This window comes from Ranitomeya variabilis, chromosome 3, assembly GCF_051348905.1.
Source record: "Ranitomeya variabilis isolate aRanVar5 chromosome 3, aRanVar5.hap1, whole genome shotgun sequence".
NCBI lineage: Eukaryota > Metazoa > Chordata > Amphibia > Anura > Dendrobatidae > Ranitomeya > Ranitomeya variabilis.
Genome location: NC_135234.1, coordinates 727,033,005 through 727,056,688, shown reverse-complemented (window position 1 = coordinate 727,056,688; position 23,684 = coordinate 727,033,005). Strand labels below are relative to the sequence as shown.

Below are 23,684 nucleotides of genomic sequence, written 5' to 3'. Positions count from 1 at the left end.
GGATTCTCCGGCTGCAGGAAGCACGGGTCCACCTCCGGTGAACGAGGGCAAGCCGGGATTACTCCTTCTTCGTTCCGGTACTCGCTGTTCCTCATCATGATCTGCTGATCGGTGGCAATGCATACATCGGACTCCGCCATTTCTCCTGGGCCGAGCTTCTCCATCTCCTGCTTCCCGCCGTTGCGAATCAGGGGGTCGTCCTCTGCTTGAAGGCGGATCCTCACCTTGCAGCCAGAAGCGCAGGGGGCGGTAGCCATTTCTCGCGCCACCCTGGTAGCCTCCTCCCATGGCACGCCCTCCTTCTTCTCTGGCGTAGCAATGGCGACGGCTTTTGGCGCGAACTTTTGGCGGCAAGTGACAATCCACAGTCTTTGCAATAAAGTACAGTCCAAGCACAACAAATCACAGTTCCAAGGCACACATGACCTGATTCTTCAGGCTTAAGTAGATCCTGTTCGTGACGCCAAGTTCTGGAGCGCCCCCACACCGCCGCAGGGCCAAGGGGTACCCGGAGCCGGGCCTCTGGGTCTCAGTCCTGGGGTTGTCATGGTGGCTAGACCCGGTCCGTGGCCCTGTCTGTCAGTGGGGGACGTCCGGTGCAATAAGTGGTGTTGTAACGGTGCAGTTGTGGGGTGCAGGTCGCGGTAAATAACGAGGACACCAGGTTGCAGTCTCTTTTTACCTCTTTACTGAAGATCTCTGAGTCCTCAGTCCAGAATACGGTTCACCAGGCTGCGCAAGTCCGGCCGGTCCAATGGCACTTTCAGAGTTCTCTTCACAGGAGGAAATCTGTGCCTTCCCCCTAGCGCTATGTGTTGTAGTCCTTCCCTGCTGTGCTTACGGAAAGTACCCCACAACTGTTGTGTCTGTTTCTGATGTTCCCTCACAACTCGATTAGATGATGTTCTGCTAATCTTCCGTCCCTTCCTGATGTTACAGTTAGAACGGCACCCGTTTGTCGGATAGGCCTGGAGTTCTTCCGGGACCCTAGAGACGCCCCTCTCCCGCAATTGCCTCCCAAGACTTCATAGGTGATTTGAGTTAGACAGCCCGCCTGAGACTGACTGCCCTGCCGCTGTTTGGAGTATTGCTTGAAGCTGAATGTTATTCTACTCCCTCGGTGTTCCGGCCACCGGTAGTGCGCCTCAGTAGGATGTTGCTTCGATCTTACAGCACGACTCCTACTGGTATTTCTCCTATTACTTGATCCCGTTTCTCACTCAGCACAATCTATCTCGCTTCTAGTCCTTTCTTGGGTCCCGCCGCTTCCCGGAGCTGGCGCGGACCCGTTACGTTCTTTTCAATGCCAAGCCTCTGTCAGGATCCCACCCCTGACAGAGACCCTACTGTCTCTTCCTCCACAACACCCTCTGCCACTAGGTGTTGCTTCGTCCAATCCAGTCAGCTTTTCTGATCTAACTTCCTGCCTGACCCCCAGTTTACCCACTATGGTGGGGAGTGGCCTAATGAATAGCACCCTTAGCTCCCCCCGGAGGCCCGGCTGTGAAATGTATTGGTGTCTGTGATACCTGGTCAGATGAACTCCTTCAGTGCCATCGGACGCACCATAGCTCCCCATAGTGGCGGAGCCACAGTACTGCAACGACCAGGACTCTGGGGCGCTGCATTTACATTGGTCTAGATGAGGGGGCGGGCTGGAGTCAGATGCTCCCGATACATTAAAGGGATTCTGTCAGCAGGTTTTTGCTATCTCATCTGAGAGCAGCGTAATGTAGGAGAAGAGACCCTGAATCCAGCAATGTATCACTTAGATTATTGGATGCAGCTGTTCTCAAACAAGCAAGAGCTTTTAGATTTGGCAACAGCAGAGCTGAGAAAGCTGCCCCTGCCCACACCAGGCTCACTGTATACACAGTCTATAAACAGTGAGCTGCTTATCACAGAAGGGGTGGAGTCGGAGCAGCACACATGCTGTAGATGTTAAAGTTAGGGCAATGATAATCACTAGGTGATAACACCTTCATTGTAAGTAAATAACAGCACACATCCTGATGTGTGACACATCCTTGAAATTTGTGTTTAACCCCTACATCATGCTGTCCTCAGATTATACAGCAAACACTTGATGACATATTATTTTTAAGAGGTGCAGGCCTCTTAATGAATCAGGCGCATCTGACAAGTAGTGCACACCTTGCCACAAATGTTTCTCCAGTCTGGGACTAGAGTATGATTTCTGGTAGAATGCACACCAAAACTCATCATTAATTAAACAAGCTGTCTAATGGTGTCCCCCCATTGTACCACAGTTCTGCCACAGGCTACGTGAATTTTGAAGGAGCTGGACAAAACCGGTGCAAGTATGCCAAAAGTTGCATTTTTTTTTCTTAATTCCACATTGAGCAAAAATATTGCAAATTTTCAAAGCTGTTTATTCCAAAATTCTGGCGTAATTGCTTTTATTATTTGCGGATATTGACCCAGTTTTTCACGCCGGTCTTGATGAGGGGTTGATGTGGAGTGTGAGGCACCTGATTTGTTAAGAGGCGCACGCATCTTAATGAATCAGGCGAGGCTGGCGAAAGATTTGTGGCATAAAGAATGCCACCACTTGCCATGAAACTGACGAAATGGGGTCGCAACATACCAATCTCACCCTGGGCAAAAATGGCTTGAAAACTCCAAAAGTTGATATATTTTTTGCACAGCCTCACGTTGCAACTTTTCAAAGCTTCTTTTGCCAGTTTTCTGGTGTACAACCTTTGATGAATCATGATCTTAGTGTACAATAGCTGAACTGTATATACACTACATAAATATAAAGTTCCAAACGCTCGCATATATCGTGATGGAGCCCTGCCTTTCTGAAATTCACTGTATAAGATTAACGATTGTCTCAAGCTACTTCCTTCTGTTTAGATACAAGGTAATATAAGTCCAATGTTATAGTTTTATACAGATATTCTGATGTTTTTTCTCAAAAGCCCAGGCCATCAATTAAACCATCTAATTGGACCACAGGAGGTTTGACATTTTGGATAATTATTTTTTATTCCAAGTTTGGGCTTTACGGCTTTATTTCTGCCTAATATACAGATGTAAAACCGGTGGTGATTACATGGCATTAGAGCTTCACATATCCCATAGGATGAATCCTGAATAATTTTCACATGAGCTTTCTCAGGGTTAGAATTATATAACTGACAATGGATTCATAGCAAATGTGATGTAGAGATTTCTGTCTGACTCTATTCTCTATGTTCTCTGCCCTTAAATCAGAGAGTTATGTCAGGCAAAATAGTTGGTGTTTTAGCACCGATTTTTTTACTTTCACAAGGGTAACAGGAGAAAATGGACCCGAAAATTTGCTGTGCATTTTCTCCTGAGCTCCATATTACTTCATATGTGGGGGAAAACTACTATTTGGGCGCCCAGCAGGGCTCGGAATGGAAAGAGCGCTATTTTACTTTTTGAATGCAAAATTAGCAAATGCCATGTTGCGTGTGGAGAGCTGCTGATGTGCCCAAAGAGTTGACCCCCCACAAGTGACCCCATATTGGAAACTAGATCCCCTTAAGGAACTTATCTAGATGTGTGGTGAGCACCCTGAACCCCCAGGTGCTTCACAGAAGTTTATAACGTTGAGCTGTGAAATAAAAAAAACATTTTTCCCACAAAAATGTTCTTTTAGCACAATTTTTTTTTTATTTTCACAAGGGTAACAGGAAAAAATGCACCATAAAATTTGTTGTGCAATTTCTCCTGAGCATGCCAATACCCAATATGTGGAGATAAACTGTTTAGGCACATGGCATGACTCAGAAATGATGGAGTTACGTTTGCAATGCAGATTTTGATGGACTGTTCTGCGGGTGTCAAGTCACGTTTGGAAAGCCCCTGATGTGCCTAACTGACCCTATTTTGGAAACTGACCCCTCAAGGAATTTTTTCTAGATGTGTGGTGAGCACCTTGAACCCACAGGTGCTTCACAGAGTTTTATAACGTTGATCTGTGCAAATGAAAAATAGTAAAAAAAAAATTGTCACAAAAATGTTGTTTTAGTCCCAGTTTTTTTCATTTTCACAAGGGTAGCAGGAGAAAATGGACCCAAAATTTGTTGTGCAGTCTCTCCTGAGTACATCGAAAACTACTTTTGAGGTACAGTGCAAAGCTCAGAATGGAAGAAACACCATATTGGAGTTCAGAATTTGCTGGACTGGTTTGAGGGTGCTATGTGACATTGGCAGAGCCCCTGAGATGCCAGAACAGTGGAACCCCCTATAAGTGACCCCATTTTACAAACTACATCTCTCAATGAATTCATCTAAGACTGCAATGATAACATTTACACCACAGATGTGTCACAGAATTTTATACCATTGGGCAGTGAGGAAAAAATAATTACATTTTTGCCACCCAAATTTTGTGTTAGCGACAGATTTTACATTTTCACACTGGGAAATGGGTAAAAATGGCACTGAAATGTGTCCCACAATTTCTGTTGAATATAGAAATACCCCATTTTTGCCTGTACAGTACTGCTAAGACACATAGCGAGACTCGGGAGTGACAGAGCGCTATATGCCTCCTGGAGCGCAGATTTTCCTAGAAGAGTTTACGGACGACAAATATTCCATATACAAAGCCCCTAAGTGCTAGAAGAGCAGAATCCCCCCCCAAGTGACCCCATTTTGGAAGTTATACCACTTCAGGAATTTATCTACAGGTATAGTGATGATTTTGACTCCATGGGTATTTTCCAGAAATAAGCAGCAGTGGATGGTGCTGAGTGAAAATTGCAAACTGCCATGATAGTGCCCAGTACGTTGTAGTCACCAGTAAGTTGTGGTGTCCAGTTCATGCTTCTGGAGACATGCTCCTGTAAATTAGGCGGCCTCTCATGGCTACAGAAATATCAAACAAGTAGACACTAAATGTGGTTTAGGCACACTGTGGGGCTCAGAAGGGAGGGTCTTTTGGGATTTGGGAGCGCATAAATTGCTAAATTTCTTTTGGGAGGCAAGGAGCCATATCGCTTTTCCAGATTCCAGAACCTTTGTTCTACCAGTAACGTGGAAGCCCCCTATATTTCTGTTAACAGATGACGAAGCTGAGTGGGGACTTTCCTTTTTTTGCAGATTGAGCTCAACCGTTCGTTGGGAATATTTTACATAACATTTGGGATCACATTTATCCTACGCTTTATGCTGAGCACTTACATTGGGGTTTCCATCTAAATCTCCTAGTGGTGTGATTCAGATTAAACCCAAGAGAGAGCCACTTACTATAATGAGGCAGCATAATTACCCTGGACTCTGTCTGGCCTCTGTTCAGCGATAACCTCATTTTTAGAGGTGCCCAAAACTTCCCCCAGGAAGAAGCACCAGTGAAACGCGCGTCAGGGTAAGGGGAGGCAGCGTGCAGCCATTATCAACATGTCAGCTGTGATTCCCACAGGTAATATGTACACTTTCAAGTTTATCAAGCACTGTTAATGTTCACAGATTTATCTGTTGCACTGAATAAGAATCCCTACAGTCTATGCCACTCTGTGATACTACTTCAATGGCTAACAACATATAGGGGGGAACTGTCTCGCGGTAGCACTTATTTATATAGTTACATACTATATTATTATTATTATTATTATTATTATTTATTGTTATAGCGCCATTTATTCCATGGCGCTTTACAAGTGAGGAGGGGTATACATAATAAAAACAAGTACAATAATCTTGAACAATACAAGTCATAACTGGTACAGGAGGAGTGAGGACCCTGCCCGCGAGGGCTCACAATCTACAAGGGATGGGTGAGAATACAGTAGGTGAGGATAGAGCTGATCGTGCAGCGGTTGGTTGATCGGTGGTTACTGCAGGTTGTAGGCTTGTCGGAAGAGGTGGGTCTTCAGACTCTTTTTGAAGGTTTCGATGGTGGGCGAGAGTCTGATGTGTTGTGGTAGAGGGTTCCAGAGTAGGGGTGATACGCGAGAGAAATCTTGTATACTATATGTACCCTATGCTTTGTTAGCAGCCACTGTGCATGGACAGCTCACGATCTCCAAGTGCCAAGGATCTCAGTGGTGGTTGATGACTTAATGATGTCTAGGCATTAAATCCAGTTCTCTTTCCTGAACCTTTGAGGGCTGTAATACACTACCCTCACCTGGCCCCATTGACGCTTGGAGATGATTGTATATTGGCACAGGATAGGACATTCAACTCTAACTTAGCCATCTAGCTATATGCATTTCAGACTTAAGATTTATCTTTATACCTGTTTGACGATGACTCAGGAGCTGTCATATCTATGACAACTAAGACTATTCACTGCAGCTGCCTCCGCTGTCTTCTGGCTTGAGGCACCTTTTTATCTCATTTATGTTGTATTTGTTATGTATGATTTTAAACTGGTATAAATAAAGAGTTGAATTTTATATTCCTTTTGCACAAACACTTCTTGATCTTTATGATGCTTACATGCTGTTTGATCAGTATGGTTTCTTATGATATGGAGTGTTACCCTTCCCTTAATTGAGGTAATTGGCTTGGGTACTATCCTTACCCTTTGTATTGTGCTGCAGGCACCACTTATACTTGTGTCAATCAAATAAACAGTTGTTGATTAAGTGTTACCACTGTGTCCTCATCCTCTGCGCCGTTGCATCCGCGTACCTGTTTACACTAAGAGCTGCCAACATTTTTGTCTTGTTGGGTTAAGCTTTTGGAAAACTCTGGGGTACGATACCATGCTAGTAGGAGATTGTATAATTTTTCAAAGATTACTATCCTCCAGGCCCAGCCATATGATTTCTTTCAGGCTATCAAGGCGGTGGAGTCTATATATGACATATGTCATATACCGTATTTTACGGTGTATAAGATGACCTTTTAAACCCTGAAAATCTTCTTAAAAGTCGGGGGTCGTCTTATACGCCGGGTGCAGACCAATGTGCATATGGCGGATGGGGGGGAGTGGTCCCGATGACGAAGAGAGGGGGTGTCTCACAGGAAAGTATGAGTGGAGTATCCCCCTATTACCTCTTTGTGGCAGCGTGGGGTTTCTGTTCTGGTGAGCGACGGCGGCTCCTCTTTGTGCCGCATGGGTGCTCTGTGCTGTGGGGTGGCAGATTTTCGTGCAGCGTCGGGGCTCCGCCGGCATTTCCTCAAAGCCCGGAGGGACCGGCAGCTCCATTGCTGCGAAGCGGTGGCCTCCAGGAAAATGGCCGCTGGGGGCGGCGCATGCTCAGATTCAGATCTCGTCCCAGTAGTGGAGCCCCGACACTGCACGAAGATCCGCCACCACTCCACAGCACAGAGCCCTGACGCTGCATGAAGATCCGCCGCCCCACTGCAACAAGATACGCCGCCGCCGTCCCCCAGCACAGAGCCCCCATGCTGCACAAAGAGGAGCCGCCGCCGCCACCCCCCAGCACAGAGACCCCACGCTGCCACAATGAGGTTATAGGGGGATACTCCACTCACACTTTCCTGTGAGACACCCCCTATCTTCGTCATCGGGACCACTCCCCCCCTAAGATTTTATATTTTAACTGGAAAAGTTGGGGGGTCGTCTTATACGCCGGAAAATACGGTCTATGTCACTGTGGAAGTCATATGATTTATGACCATAAAACAGACCTGGGCCATCACTTTGTTTAGCCTGTACACATAAATATATATTATTGATGATAGTTTATATTACATATTGAATATATAGAAGAAAAGGAAAGTGGATGGCAATGATGGCAGTTAGGGAGGAAGTAGCTAGCTTTTCCTTTTACTTGGGTTTCAATAAAAATCTCTCTGTATATACAGGTGCTTCACACAAAATTAGAATATCATCAAAAAGTTAATTTATTTCAGTTCTTCAATGCAAAAAGTAAAACTCATATATTATATAGAGTTATTACAAACAGTGTGATCTATTTCTGTTAATGTTGATGATTATGGCTTACAGCCAATGAAAACCCAAAAGTCATTATCTCAGTAAATTAGAATACTTTATAACACCAGCTTGAAAAATGATTTTAAAATCTGAAATGTTGGTCTACTGAAATGTATGTTCAGTAAATGCACTCAATACTTGTTCAGGGCTCATTTTTCATCAATTACTGCATCAATGCAGCGTGGCATGGAGGCGATCAGCCTGTGGCACTGCTGAGGTGTTATGTAATCCCAGGTCGCTTTGATAGCAGCCTTCAGCTCATCTGCATTGTTGGGTCTGGTGTCTGTCATCTTCCTCTTTACTTGATTCTCTATGGGGTTAAGGTCAGATGAGTTTGCTGACCAATCAAGCACAGTGATACTGTTGTTTTTAAACCAGGTAAGGGTACTTTTGGCAGTGTGGACAGGTGCCAAGTCCTGGAGAATGAACTTTCCATCTCCAAAAAGCTTGTCAGCAGAGGGAAGCATGTAGTCCTCTAACATTTCCTGGTAGACGGCTGTGCTGACATTGGTCTTGATAAAACACAGTGGACCTACACCAACAGATGGCATGGCTCCCCAAACCATCACTGATTGTGGAAACTTCACAGTAGACCTCAAAAGCAGCTTGGATTATGGCCTCTCCAATTTTCCTCCAGACTCTGGGACCTTGAGTTCCAAATTAAATGCAAAATGTACTTTCATCTGAAAACAACACCTTGGACCACTGAGCAACAGTCCAGTTCTTTTTCTCCTTGGCCCAGATAAGATGCTTCTAGCGTTGTCTATTGTTCATGAGTGACTTGACACAAGGAATGTGACACTTGTAGCCCATGTCCCGGATACGTCTGTGTGTGGTGGCTCTTGAAGCAATGACTCCGGCAGCAGTCCACTCCTTGTGAATTTCCACCAAATTTTTGTTTGAATGGCCTTTTCTTAAAAATCCTTTCAAGGCTGCGGTTATCCCAGTTGCTTGTGCACCTTTTTCTACCACACTTTTTCCTTCCACTCAACTTTCCATTAATATGCTTGGACACAGGACTCTGTGAACAGCCAGCTTCTTTAGCAATGACCTTTTGTGGCTTACCCTCCTTGTGGAGTGTGTCAATGACTGCCTTCTAGACATCTGTCAAGTCAGCAGTCTTCCCCATGATTGTGGAGCTACTGAAACAGAATAAAAAACCTTTTTAAATGCTTAGGAAGCCTTTACAGTTGTTTTTTGTTTATTATTATCATTTAGTGAGATAATGACTTTGGGGTTTTCATAGGCTGTAAGCCATAATCATCAACATTAACTTGAAATAGATCACTCTGTCTGTAATGACTCTATATAATATATGGGTTTCACTTTTTGCATTTAAGAACTGAAATAAATTAACTTTTTGATGATATTCTAATTTTGTGAGAAGCACCTGTATATTGTACATTTAGAGTTAGAGAACAGAAAAATAATTTTAATAAGAAGGAATTTCTATTGAGCTACACACATACACTTACTGACCTAATATTGCAAACTAGAAGACTCTTTGTAGGAAGCAATAATTATAATTTCTACTGTAAATATTAACAGGGTAATTACATTTTTCTTTAATCAATCTGTGATCAGCAGAAATCCTGATTGGGCTTTATTAAAAATGAGGTAAATAAATCTTATTTGTAATCTAATATCTCGGTAAATACTTGGAGAGATTATTGTTGCTTTAATGTCAGGTTTAACATATTAGATATTTTATTTCTTCATGAAGTATGTGTTGGTATAATTTGTATTAAAACAGTATTCTCATTAATCTCTGTTTCATTAAGAACAGAATAAAATTGGAGCTGCAGTTATCCAAAAACTTCTGTGTAATGTATATGTGTCACGGAGTTACCGCGACAGTGTGGAGCCAGAAGACCGCAGCGTCTGATTGCTCCTACTCCAGCGCTGAGAAGAAGCACTTCTCCTTAATTTTAAATGTGTTTATTCCTTCTGGCAGAACAGGGGTTTATCGGCCATATTGGAAATCCTTGTGCTCACAGCTGAGCTCGGTTAGCCACTCCTTTTCTCTTTATAATCTGGGTACTGAGACAAATCCTTGCAAAGCTAGCTTTATTGCTGCATGGCTAATGGAGGGAGAGGTGTTCATATGAAAAGGAGAGTTGGAGGAGTTATTAGTGACTGTTGCTTGGTTTGTATGCGTGGTAATTCCGTATCCTCTGTTTTTGTTTTTCTTGTTATATGTGAGTGAATATTTTGTATGCCTGGAGTTTTCTGTTAACCCTTGTTTGTGTAGCCTTGTTTGTCGGGTTGGTGTACTACTGTGCACAGTAGTGCCGCCTATTCCCTGGGTGGGGGAAGAGAACAGACAGAGGGCTAAGGGCAAGGATGAAAAGGCAAGGGCGGTGGTCCCAACATCTTCGCCATCTGAAGTATTATGAGGAGCATGGCGAGCTAGGGCACCCCTAGTGTTAGGGACAGGGAAGGAGGCCCTGCTCCTGGGTCACCCGACAGCTGAGTCATGACAATATGTAAGTGCAATTTGTCGTTAGTCACTACTCCACGGACAAGCTGTGAGGCTGAGTAGTCTAGAGGTCAGAAGTCAAGAGCTAGGAGGGTACGTCTTAGACCGATGGGGTGAGACAAAGGCTAAGTCAGGTAATTTTTCGTTGTCAGAATTTCAAGAAGGTAGCAGATCACGACAAAAGGGCTAGGCAAACGGATGGCCAAGGCAAATCCAAGGTCAAGCAGCAAAGATCAGATTAAAAGACTAGGAGCACAGAGCAAACACACATCTCTTGGGCAAAGCTACAGTTGCCAGTAATCTGAGGTGTAAAGTTCGCTAAATAGCCAGGTAATTTCTCTGAACAGGAGACACACGGATGAAGCCCGACTGTTATGATCTGGTGGCCTAGGAGCAGCATGAGACGTACTCTGGAGAAGGTGGTATCTGTACTGACCGCAGACCCTGAACTTAACACCGCAACTACAATTAGCCGTGGGATGTACCTACCAATCCTAGGCACCTCGACACAGCCGAAGGACTAATTAAACCTATAGATAGAAAAGGGAAAACTATCTTGCCTCAGAGAAAATCCCCAAAGGATAGACAGCCCCCCACAAATATTGACTGTGAGAGGAGAGGAAAAAACATACACAGACTGAAAACAGGATTTAGCAAAGGAGGCCAATCTAGCTAGATAGGAAGGATAGGACAGAGTACTATGCGGTCAGTATTAAAATACTAGAAAATATCCACCACAGAGAATACAAAAACTCCACATCTAACTAAAGACATGCAGGGTATATCTGCCTCTCCAGAGATTCCAGCTTGGCTGCATAAATCCTTACACAGATTAAGCTGGACAAGAAAAAACATGAAATGCACTGAACAATAAGGCCCACAACATGTGGGCTGCAAAAACAAGCAGAACTTATCTTTGTTGAAATGAACAGCAAGCAGGAGAGACCAGGAAGGGATGTGAATCCTCCAGAAACAATGAACAACTGGCACTGACCAAAGGGTCAAGCCAGACTAAATAGCCCAGTCAGAATTGCATGAACTGGAAACACCTGAAGGATGCTGTGATCCAAAGACAGCAGCGCTACCACTTATAACCACCGGAGGGAGCCCAAGAGCAGAATTCACAACAGTACACCCCCCCTTGAGGAGGGGTTGCCGAACCCTCACCAGAGCCCCCAGGCCGATCAGGATGAGCCAAATGAAAGGCACGAACTAACTCGTCAGCATGAACATCGGAGGCAACAACCCAAGAATTATCCTCCTGGCCATAACCCTTCCATTTGACAAGATACTGAAGCTTCTGCCTCGAAAAACGAGAATCCAAAATCTTCTCAACAACATACTCCAACTCCCCATCAATCAACACCGGGGCAGGAGGATCCACAGAGGGAACAACGGGCACCACATATTTCCGAAACAAAGATCTATGAAAAATATTATGGATGGAAAAAGAGGCTGGAAGGGCCAAACGAAAAGACACTGGAATGATAATCTCAGAATACCTATAAGGACCAATAAACCGAGGCTTGAACTTAGGGGAAGAAACCTTCATAGGAACATGACGGGAAGACAACCAGACCAAATCCCCAACCCGAAGCCGGGAACCCACACGCCGACGACGGTTAGCAAAACGCTGAGCCTCCTCCTGAGACAACACCAAATTGTCCACAACATGAGCCCAAATTTGCTGCAACCTGTCAACCACAGAGTCCACCCCAGGACAATCAGAAGGCTCAACCTGCCCTGAAGAAAAACGAGGATGAAACCCAGAATTACAAAAGAAGGGTGAAACCAAGGTAGCAGAACTAGCCCGATTATTAAGGGCAAACTCAGCCAATGGCAAGAAAGCCACCCAATCATCCTGATCGGCAGACACAAAGCATCTCAAATAAGTTTCCAAAGTCTGGTTAGTTCGCTCGGTTTGGCCATTTGTCTGAGGATGAAATGCGGAAGAAAAAGACAAATCAATGCCCAGCCTAGCACAAAAGGCCCGCCAAAACCTAGAAACAAACTGGGAACCTCTATCGGACACAATATTCTCCGGAATGCCATGCAAACGAACCACATGCTGAAAAAACAACGGAACCAAATCAGAAGAGGACGGCAATTTAGACAAAGGTACCAAATGAACCATCTTAGAAAACCGGTCACAAATCACCCAGATAACCAACATCCTCTGGGAAACAGGAAGATCTGAAATAAAATCCATAGAAATATGCGTCCAAGGCTTCTCAGGGACAGGCAAAGGCAAGAGCAACCCACTAGCGCGGGAACAGCAAGGCTTGGCCCGCGCACAAGTCCCACAGGACTGCACAAAAGAACGCACATCCCGTGACAAAGAAGGCCACCAAAAGGACCTACTAACCAAATCTCTGGTACCAAAAATCCCAGGATGGCCAGCCAACACAGAACAATGAACCTCAGAAATCACTTTGCTAGTCCATCTGTCAGGAACAAAAAGTTTCCCCACTGGACAGCGGTCAGGTTTATCAGCCTGAAATTCCTGAAGAACCCGTCGTAAATCAAGGGAGATGGCAGAAAGAATCACCCCCTCCTTGAGAATGCCGACCGGCTCAAGGACCCCAGGGGAATCAGGCAAAAAACTCCTAGAGAGGGCATCGGCCTTAACATTCTTAGAACCCGGAAGATACGAGACAACAAAATCAAAACGGGAGAAAAACAGGGACCATCGGGCCTGTCTAGGATTCAGCCATTTGGCAGACTCGAGATAAATCAGATTCTTATGATCGGTCAAGACCACAATACGGTGCTTGGCCCCCTCAAGCCAATGTCGCCACTCCTCAAATGCCCACTTCATAGCCTACAACTCACGATTGCCGACATCATAATTGCGTTCCGCAGGCGAAAACTTTCGAGAAAAGAAGGCACACGGTTTGATCAAGGAACCATCAGAATTCCTCTGAGACAAAACGGCCCCTGCCCCAATCTCAGAAGCGTCAACCTCAACCTGAAAAGGAAGAGAAACATCCGGCTGACGCAACACAGGGGCAGAAGTAAATCGGCGTTTAAGCTCCTGAAAGGCAGAAACAGCCGCAGAGGACCAATTCGTCACATCAGCGCCTTTCTTCGTCAAATCGGTCAGGGGTTTAACCACACTGGAGAAGTTGGCAATGAAACGGCGATAAAAATTAGCAAAGCCCAAAAATTTCTGAAGGCTCTTCACGGATGTGGGCTGGATCCTATTATGAATGGCCTGAACCTTAACCGGATCCATTTCTATAGATGAGGGAGAAAAAAATGAAGCCCAAAAAAGAAACCTTCTGTACTCCAAAGAGGCACTTAGACCCCTTCACAAACAAGGCATTATCACGAAGGATCTGAAATACCATCCTGACTTGCTTCACATGAGATTCCCAATCATCAGAAAAAATCAAAATATTATCCAAATATACAATCATGAATTTATCAAGATAATTCCGAAATATATCATGCACGAAGGACTGAAACACAGATGGAGCATTAGAGAGTCCGAATGGCATCACAAGATATTCAAAATGGCCCTCGGGCGTATTAAACGCAGTTTTCCATTCGTCACCCTGCTTAATACGAACAAGATTATATGCCCCTCGAAGGTCAATCTTAGTAAACCAACTAGCCCCCTTAATCCTGGCAAACAAATCAGAAAGCAAAGGCAAAGGGTATTGGAATTTGACCGTGATCTTATTCAAGAGGCGATAATCAATACAGGGTCTCAAGGAGCCATCCTTCTTGGCAACAAAAAAAAAACCTGCTCCCAATGGAGAAGAAGATGGCCGAATATGCCCCTTCTCCAAAGACTCCTTAACATAACTCCGCATGGCGGTATGTTCTGGCACAGACAGGTTGAAAAGTCGGCCCTTAGGGAACTTACAGCCTGGAATCAAGTCAATAGCACAATCACAGTCCCTATGCGGTGGAAGGGAACTGGACTTGGGCTCATCAAAAACATCCTGGAAATCTGACAAAAACTCAGGAATTTCAGAAGAGGGGGAGGAGGAAATTGACATCAAAGAAACGTCATCATGAACCCCCTGACAACCCCAACTAGTCACAGACATAGATTTCCAATCCAACACCGGATTATGCACCTGTAACCATGGAAACCCAGCACAATAGCATCATGCAAATTATGCAACACCAGAAAACGACAATCTTCCTGATGGGCTGGCGCCATGCACATGGTTAGCTGTGTCCAAAACTGAGGTTTATTTTTAGCCAATGGTGTAGCATCAATGCCCCTCAAAGGGATAGGACTCTGCAAAGGCTGTAAGGGAAAACCACAACGTCTGGCAAATTCTAAGTCCATTAAATTTAAAGCGGCGCCTGAATCCACAAAAGCCATGACAGAAAATGACAATAATGAGCAGATCAGGGTCACAGATAACAGAAATTTAGGTTGTACAGTACTGATGGTAACGGAATTAGCGATTCTCTTGGCATGCTTAGGGCAATCAGAAATAACATGAGCAGAATCGCCGCAGTAAAAACACAACCCATTCTGACGTCTGAATCCTTGACGTTCAGCTCTAGACACAATCCTATCACACTGCATAGGCTCAGGACTCCGCTCGGAAGACAACGCCATAGTGTGCACAACTCTGCGCTCACGCAAGTGCCGATCAATTTGAATGGACAGAGACATAGAATCACTCAGACCTTCAGGCGTGGGGAACCCCACCATAACATCTTTAACAGATTCAGAAAGACCCTTTCTGAAAATTGCCGCCAAAGCATCCTCATTCCGTTTAGTCAGCACAGACCATTTTCTAAATTTCTGGCAATACGATTCTGCCACTTCTTGACCCTGTCACAGGGCCAACAAGGTTTTCTCAGCATGATCCACAGAATTAGGTTCATCATACAATAACCCAAGCGCCTGAAAAAAGGTGTCTACATTAAGCAAGGCCGGATTCCCAGATTCCAGGGAAAACGCCCAATCCTGAGGATCGCCACGCAACAGAGATATGACAATTTTAACCTGCTGGATGGGATCACCAGAGGAACGGGGCTTCAGAGCAAAAAACAGTTTACAGTTATTTTTAAAGCTCAAAAATTTGGACCTGTCCCCAAAAAACAGATCAGGAGTTGGAATTCTAGGCTCTAAAACCGGAGTCTGAACGATATAATCAGAAATACCCTGTACTCTAGCAGCAAGTTGATCCACACGAGAAGCAAGTCCCTGAACATCCATGTCAGCGCCAAACTCCTGAGCCACCCAGAGGTAAAGAGGTAAAAAAAAACACAACATAGTACAGAAAAAAAAATGGCTCAGCACTTTCTTTCCCTTCTTCTGAGATGCAGTTAACTCATTGTTGGCCAGTTGTACTGTTATGATCTGGTGGCCTAGGAACAGCATGAGACGTACTCTGGAGAAGGTGGTATCTGTACTGACCGCAGACCCTGAACTTAACACCGCAACTAGAAGTAGCCGTGGGATGTACCTACCAATCCTAGACACCTCGACACAGCCGGAGGACTAATTAACCCTATAGATAGAAAAGGGAAAACTATCTTGCCCCAGAGAAAATCCCCAAAGGATAGACAGCCCCCCACAAATATTGACTGTGAGAGGAGAGGAAAAAACATACACAGACTGAAAGCAGGATTTAGCAAAGGAGGCCAATCTAGCTAGATAGGAAGGATAGGACAGAGTACTATGCGGTCAGTATTAAAATACTAGAAAATATCCACCACAGAGAATACAAAAACTCCATATCTAACTAAAGACATGGAGGGTATATCTGCCTCTCCAGAGATTCCAGTTTGGCTGCATAAATCCTTACACAGATTAAGCTGGACAAGAAAAAACATGAAATGCACTGAACAATAAGGCCCACAACATGTGGGCTGCAAAAACAAGCAGAACTTATCTTTGTTGCAATGAACAGCAAGCAGGAGAGACCAGGAAGGGATGTGAAGGGATGTTTCCTCCAGAAACAATGAACAACTGGCACTGACCAAAGGGTCAAGCCAGACTAAATAGCCCAGTCAGAATTGCACGAACTGGAAACACCTGAAGGATGCTGTGATCCAAAGACAGCAGCGCTACCACTTATAACCACCGGAGGGAGCCCAAGAGCAGAATTCACAACACCCGACATACCCTGGTTCTGATTGGACGGCTAAACTGTCACTCAAGACACTGACATCTCAGCATGCTCCAGCATCCGAGTTAAGGTCTAAGCTGTCAATCACCAGACAGCTAAGCACACCCCTGTCCTAGATTGGACAGCAGAACTGTCATTCATTGTGTCCAAACACACTCATAGGAGGAATCATGACATACACAATATACAATGTCCTATAACATACACATAGATAAAACTGTAACATCCAGCACTCATCCACCTCAATAATAGAGCAGCGGGAGTCAGATCCTTGGTCATGATGAAAGGGAAAACGATATGGCTTGGGCAGTCAGAGTAAGTGCAATGTGTGTGCAGAGATTGTGTGTGCAGTGTTTATGTGTGCAGAGGTTGTATATGCAGAGACTGCATGTGCAAAGACTGTGTGTGCAGAGATCTTGTGTGCAGAGATCGTATATGCAGATATTATGTGTGCAGAGATCGCGTGTGCAGAGATCAAGTGTACAGTGATTGTATATGCGGATATTATGTGTGCAGAGATTGAATGTGCAGAGATCAAGTGCACAGAGATCGTATATGCAGATATTATGTCTGCAGAGATCGTGTGTGCAGAGATCGTGTGTGCAGAGATCGTGTGTGCAGAGATTGTGTGTGCAGAGATCGTGTGTGCAACTCATTGTCCAGCCAACAAAAGCACTGTAATGGAGAACTGGGGCCCAATAAAGAAGAGTTACATCCTGTGTTCTTGTTGCAACAATCTCTGCAATTAAAAATCGGGTTACCTATAAGAACTCTTAACATTTTTATTGCTTTCCCTTCTGCACCTGACAGACTGCGGTGTCTTAGATTTCCTCTGGTAGAATAAAGACATCTTAGTCATATCTATGACAATGTGAACTTTTTTTGACTGTTTGTCTGTAACTATCGGCTGTAAATACACAAAATATTTACAGTTTTTGACTATATTGCTATAATTTTCTATTTTTTGTCTCGGTAAGCACCTAACAAATTTAGCTCCATCTGTGAAATAAGGTACATCTTCACGTGCGCTCAAGTGAGACTGTTAAATGGATGGTCAGAAAATGATTCTCTTTTTTAAACATTGAAAATTACTGGTGATTTCGACTGAAAGATGCATAAATTGAACAACACAAAATCACCTCATTTATCCCAATGGGTTCCTTCTGCTCCAGCCTTCAGGAAGGATATTTGAGAAGGATGCAGTAATCGCTACTTAGAACCTTGCTGCTAGAGCCAAGTGTGTGCACCTGCGCCGCCATTGTAGCCGAGGGCTGTAGGAAAAATTACTCAACTGATGCCTGTGGCCACTGGGCCGTAGACTCTACGCTATGACACTACGCACTATGTCATTGGACTAGGTGTAAAGAAAATCCCCATAAATCCCTGAGATACAGGACTAAACAGAACTTCCTAATTTGCAATTTATTCTTGTGCAACCATTCGCCCCATCGATAGGAGGTAACATTTATTTTGTATGTCTCTTCTTTTCATTGGATTTTTTTTTTTTAACCAGATTGAAAGCCACCAACAGCAACTGTGACGCTGACAAAGATTTCTACTAATGGCTGTGGCTAGTAAATGGACTTTACATAAAGTGTGCACTTACCGGATTTCTCACTGGGAACGCTCTGCAGAATGTACTTTAAAATGATTGCAAAAGCGGCAGAAAACTACATTATTTTACTTTCTACATTCTACATTCAGTCGAAATTAGTTTCGGCAGAACAACAATACATTGCCCGAAGATAATTTTTTTTTTAAAGTTCTATAGTGATAATGTACCATGTGGTCAACAATCAATTTCTTTGAACCATTAGGTACATGGAGTCCCGTGCCAACTACCTGTGTGACATCAGTCCAGATAATTTTCCTTCTGGGATTATTGAGATTTATGTGAAGATTTCAACCACGAGCGTCGTGGATCAATGCAAAGTTTGGAACTTGAATGGGCTGTGAAAAAGTTTACATTTCTGGCCCCAATTATTATAATGCATGAATATTTGAATTTAGAGACATTTTTTTTTTAAAGTTGTTTTAAAAGTAAGTCGTCACTCCTACAGAAACAGCATTTTTAGAGTTTTTTTCATTGATTCATATGAATGTTTGAGCATGGACAATTCTCCACTTACTATGCCCATGCCCACTTCACACGAAGAGTGGAATTTTCCTTACAGGTGCATGAGCCAGGACTACCGCTCTGATATCTTGTCCAATACGGTTTAATAGAGTTGTCGGTCTGTGCATTTTTAATATTCTAATATTTTAAGAAATGTCTTAAAAATGTATTGAAATAGCCACACATCACTGAAATCAGGGTCATGTTCCCGTCAGATTACTTAGCAATTTTTTATTAATGCATTATAATGATTTTGTAGCTTTGAGGAATTAAGGGCACTCCAATTTTTGCAAATGTAGTATAGGAAAACCAACTAAAAGATCGGGATAAGAAAGGAAATGGGACAAGAGTGAGAAAAATTAATGCAAAAATGTAATTTCTATGAATACTTGCTTACTCACCCAGAACATCTGAAAGGCCTCAGAAAAAGAGAGACTTCTAGGAAGAGTCTGGAAATTTTCAAAACCTCAGCAAAACCACGGAAATGAGTGATTTCAGAAGGTTTCTTGTGCCTTTTACTAGGAGGTAGGCATCGGGACATAGAGGGGGTGCACAATGGTCGGAGATAGGGCTTGCTAAGGAGATCAAAATGGGTCATGGCAACAGCCAAAAATTTCCAGCATTGCACTTTGCACGTAACAGAGTTTCTGAACGCCTGGATACCAACTGTATGCTTCAGTTTTATGACAAAATTAAATGTAAAAGAGTTTTCAGCGCACTATTAGTATATCCTCGTGGCTCGGAGCACGGAAAATGCTCTGTCTTAGTGCGAGTTAAGTCAGTAGAAGATCCAGCTCATGGTCAATTAATGTTTCTTTATTCATGATAAAGAACTTTCATGATAGCCATAGCATCAACACATTTCAGGTGCCCGAGCACACTTAGTCATGATCAAAATTAACCTTTTAATAAGAAATAATATTTGTGAAGTCAGCTGTAAGTAGGCAATTTTTGACCAAGGCCTGTGAATTAAGCAAGGACTGTCAACAACTAAAGAGTCCATCAATGGTTTAGGAGATGATCTTAGTACAGGTTACTTGTTCACTACCCTAGAAGCCCCTTCCAAGGTAGGGGTCATAATCAAACACAAATATTCACCCACTGAGGAGGTACTTTTGGTGCAGAGGAGTCATGAGATTCATATATCTGCACAGTTACCTGAAACCACAGCACAATTTTTGTTCTCCCACCTGTGACTTTCAGCCGGTTTGTTCCAACTAGAACTTCTTTTTCATCCACAGAAAATAGCATCTTTCCTTTATCAGAGTGTATCTGGAATTGTTGACCATGGGTTTCTACTAGTCCAGGACCTGAAATACAGAAGGCATGAGAAAGGATCAACAAAGAATTACAATGATACTTTTATTGGATCTAGCTAAAAGCAGGGAGGTTGTTTGGGGGCCCTAGTCTATTAACTTAATGTTCCACAATTAGTACGTAGTTGCCCAGAGCCCATGTTTACCAAAAAGGCCCCAAAAACAGGAACCACAGGAGAAAACTTAAAAGGCGTTGTCCAGGCTTCTGGCTCAAATTTGCATACTTCTGGCCACATTCCAGCTAGACATGCCTGGTCTCCCTCAATTCACTTGAATTAAGCGATGCTGCACCCTTCTAGTCGGCACGCAACCGCATGTATGCAAATCACATACTTGTGGTCAATTGCTTGCCCACTCCTGGTGCTGGAGAATCTTGACAGATCGCACTGTGCATTTTCTGGACACAATGATAGCTGGAGACCATATGGGCAATGCCATGAAGAAGCCTTCAGGAAATATCATCACACTGGTCCTAATGTGGGGTGGCATAATGTACGGTAGCCGAACCCCTCTAGTCTTCATTCTAGATACACTAACAGCTTGGTATTACATTGATTTGGTAGTGGTGCCAGTGGTACTGCCATTTCTCTAAAGTGTCTCTGAGGAGTCGTTTTTCAACACAAAGCCAGGCTGCATGTTGCTCATGATACTGTGACCAGCCTGCATGGCATAAACATTCCACCATGGCCAGCAGCGTCACCGTCTATCACATTGTCTCAAATCAATCACATCTGGGATGTCACAGGTCGGCAATTTCAAAAGGAGCTGCCATCAGCGGATCTTGAGGATTTGTGTGTCCCAAGTCTATTTAGCGTGGCAGAACATTCCTCTGACAACCATTAATAACCACATTGATAGCAGCCAAGGCTGAAAGATTTCTACACATGGCGCTCATACTCCATAACGAATAAATCAAAATATTTTGACAATTTTGCTTTCATTTTTCCACCATTGACATATCATTAACATGTCTATAAATCCTGCGACTTCCATAATTGCACAACTTTTTCACCTTGGTATTGAAATTTTAATGTTGATCAATGATGAATATGTGTATATTATTTATAGAGAAGTATTTCTGGTTTCAGGACTCCAGCACGCTTTTTTTCATTTATCCCAAGGTCATCAATAGAACAATTATTCAGTTTTGTATTTCGATTGACATTTATGCAATCACATTATGAAGGTCAGGAAATATGACAGTTTCACTATCGGTGTGCAATTTAATTAATTAAAATCAAATGAGCCATATCCCACTACTTTTTAACGGCACATTTACCTGTATGATATTGATGACCTATTCCGGTTCTTCCACTGATCAGCTACTATCACCTACAGGTGACGAACGAACGTGCTAGGATGGATAAGGTGTTATCCGCCATGATCGGGTGCTAGCCAAGTGTCTTTGGCGTGCTCAAATAATATGTTTGAGTCCCCAAGGCTGTTTGACAGCTGCAAAACAGGCAGGGACTGCCTGTTTGCTAAGCAACCCCTGTATGTGTTGCGGCTGTCGAACAGCAGAGAGTCATGCAGCCGCGGGGACTTGAACATATTATTTGAGCATGCCGAAGACATTTGGTTAGCACCCGAGTATTCTTGGATAACACCTTATCCGAGCACATTTTCTCATCACTATCATCTACAAGCAGCCGGATGGGCACTGTATGGATCAGAACAGCACAACTCCGTCATCTTGTTTGGTCGGATTAGATCTGCACTTATTATTTGAATAAAAGAATTGTATAATTAATAAATTTCCACTAGAGCAGCAGTGTGCCTAATTATACATTGTCAAACCTACAACTTGTAATTACATCCTATCTGATCAGCATTATTATAGCTTTCATCCCATCGTACATTAGGAACCCTTCATAACCGCAGTTAATGCGTTTCTAGATAACTTGATAAACTTTGTAACATATCGTTTGCAATCACCCCGTATTAAATCACCGGCCCTAATGGACCAGCTACATATTAATTAAAAACAAAGTACAAAGGAACTTTCGTAGGCGTCAGATCAGAAACAAAAAGACCCCGTTCTTTAGTAAGCCAGAATGGGGACGGGCGATTCGGGAAGATGAATTCTAAAGCCACTCTCATTTGGGATTCATAAAGGATACAAAACCTAATGAGATTATGATGTTCGTCATTAAGACAAGTTTGCAAACCCTGGCTTTAGGGCGTTCTGTTCTGAACTACCCTCAATACACGCTTCATTAGTGCCGAACAATCATTTTGCATAGGGCCGTAATGAAGTAACATATACTTAAAAAAAACATATTTGGTTTAACTACAGCCCTAGAAAAATGCATAAAATAATATTCTCTAAGACTTTACCATGGAGAATGAACAACAGGCTGAAGATTATTTAATAATTCGGTTAAAAATAAGCAACGTGTACTGCATTTATTTTCATTATTCCGTCTCGGGGCGGATTAAAGCCTATGCCGTGTGTGATCTGCTGGTATTTCAGGTGCAGCAGATTTATAATATTGACACCTTGATATTACACATACTCTGGAGTCAATTTTTAATTGACTTTTGTAATTTGCAGAGATGCTAAAAATCTCATTATTTATAAACTAAAGGCGAAAGATCTTGCGCCAAGCAACTGTGCACACCAAGTGTTAATATTGTACCGTTCCCTGGATTTGAACTCCCTTTGCTAATGTTCTCACTGTTTTCTTATTCCTATAAGTCTGGAGAATCTTCAGAAGGAAATTAAAGAACTTTGTAAATCAATTGCATAATTTATCCAGTACGGACCCCGAGATGAAACCTCAGATAGGATCCAGAGAAATTCTGCTGGTTGTAGCAAACCCTTTAGCGTAACTCAACCTGCGTCCGCTGACCATGGAGTGTGACCATGAAGCACTGAGTGCATCCATCTGCACAGAATGCATGTGCATGGTTTGAACAGTCATTTTGCTATCATAGACAAACTGCCTTTAAGGGGAACCTGTCATGTTGAAAATGGTATCAGATCTGCAAGCAGGATAATATAGAGCAGAATACAACTGATCAGATTGCTATTTTTTCTTGTGGGAAAAGTTTCAGTAAAACTTATATTTTGTTCATTGAAACCCCTGGTGTTTGTACGCATACGAGTCCAGTGGGCGGTCCTAGTGACTGACAGTCTGCCCTGTATGACTGTGCATGCATGAGATAACTGTCAATCACTGTGTAGGAAAACTAGCGGTATACAGACACCAGGGTTTCAATGAGTAAAATACAAGTTTTCCAACAAACCTACACGTCATTCTGTTCCTTCTCCATACCATGCTGACCATAGATCGCACTGCACATACAATGTGACAGGTTCCCTTTAATTACTTGTCTACTTAATGATGTAGGTTTGGCAGGCCCCTAATTTATTATGCTATAAAATGCCCAACATCCTCCTCCTTTTTGGAATCTCTTCAGTAAACTGATGAGAAACGCGCGTCGGTGTCTGTGCTAGTCCTGTGTACTGAGTACAGACTTCAGAGCTGTAAATCTTGGAAAATCCCCAGCCGGGCAGATCTCCTGATCACGGTTCTGTGCTGTCATTGTTTGGAACTGTGTACTTGTTCAAATACCCTGTTATCTCCATGTGTAAATACATTGATAACAGTGTAGACTCAGAACAAACTACTGATAGAGGAATATGCTACAGCAGAAGATTTGCTGAGCTTTGTAGCTCTAGCATGAGGTACGTCACTCAAAGAGGAGAGCCTGCCCTTCCAGAAACCGGGAAGTAAAAGAGACTGGAAAGCGG

At 43.4% G+C, this 23,684-nt stretch overlaps 1 protein-coding gene across 3 annotated transcripts in view; it reads right to left on the bottom strand.

Moving 5' to 3' along the window:
- Positions 1 to 23,684, bottom strand: part of SGCG (sarcoglycan gamma) — a 331,065-nt gene that overhangs the window by 34,166 nt on the left and 273,215 nt on the right. For all 3 annotated transcript variants that reach the window (XM_077298386.1, XM_077298387.1, XM_077298388.1), the window contains exon 5: positions 19,802 to 19,921. In XM_077298386.1, the coding sequence (XP_077154501.1) occupies positions 19,802 to 19,921 (120 nt within the window). The remainder of the gene's footprint in view (positions 1 to 19,801; positions 19,922 to 23,684) is intronic.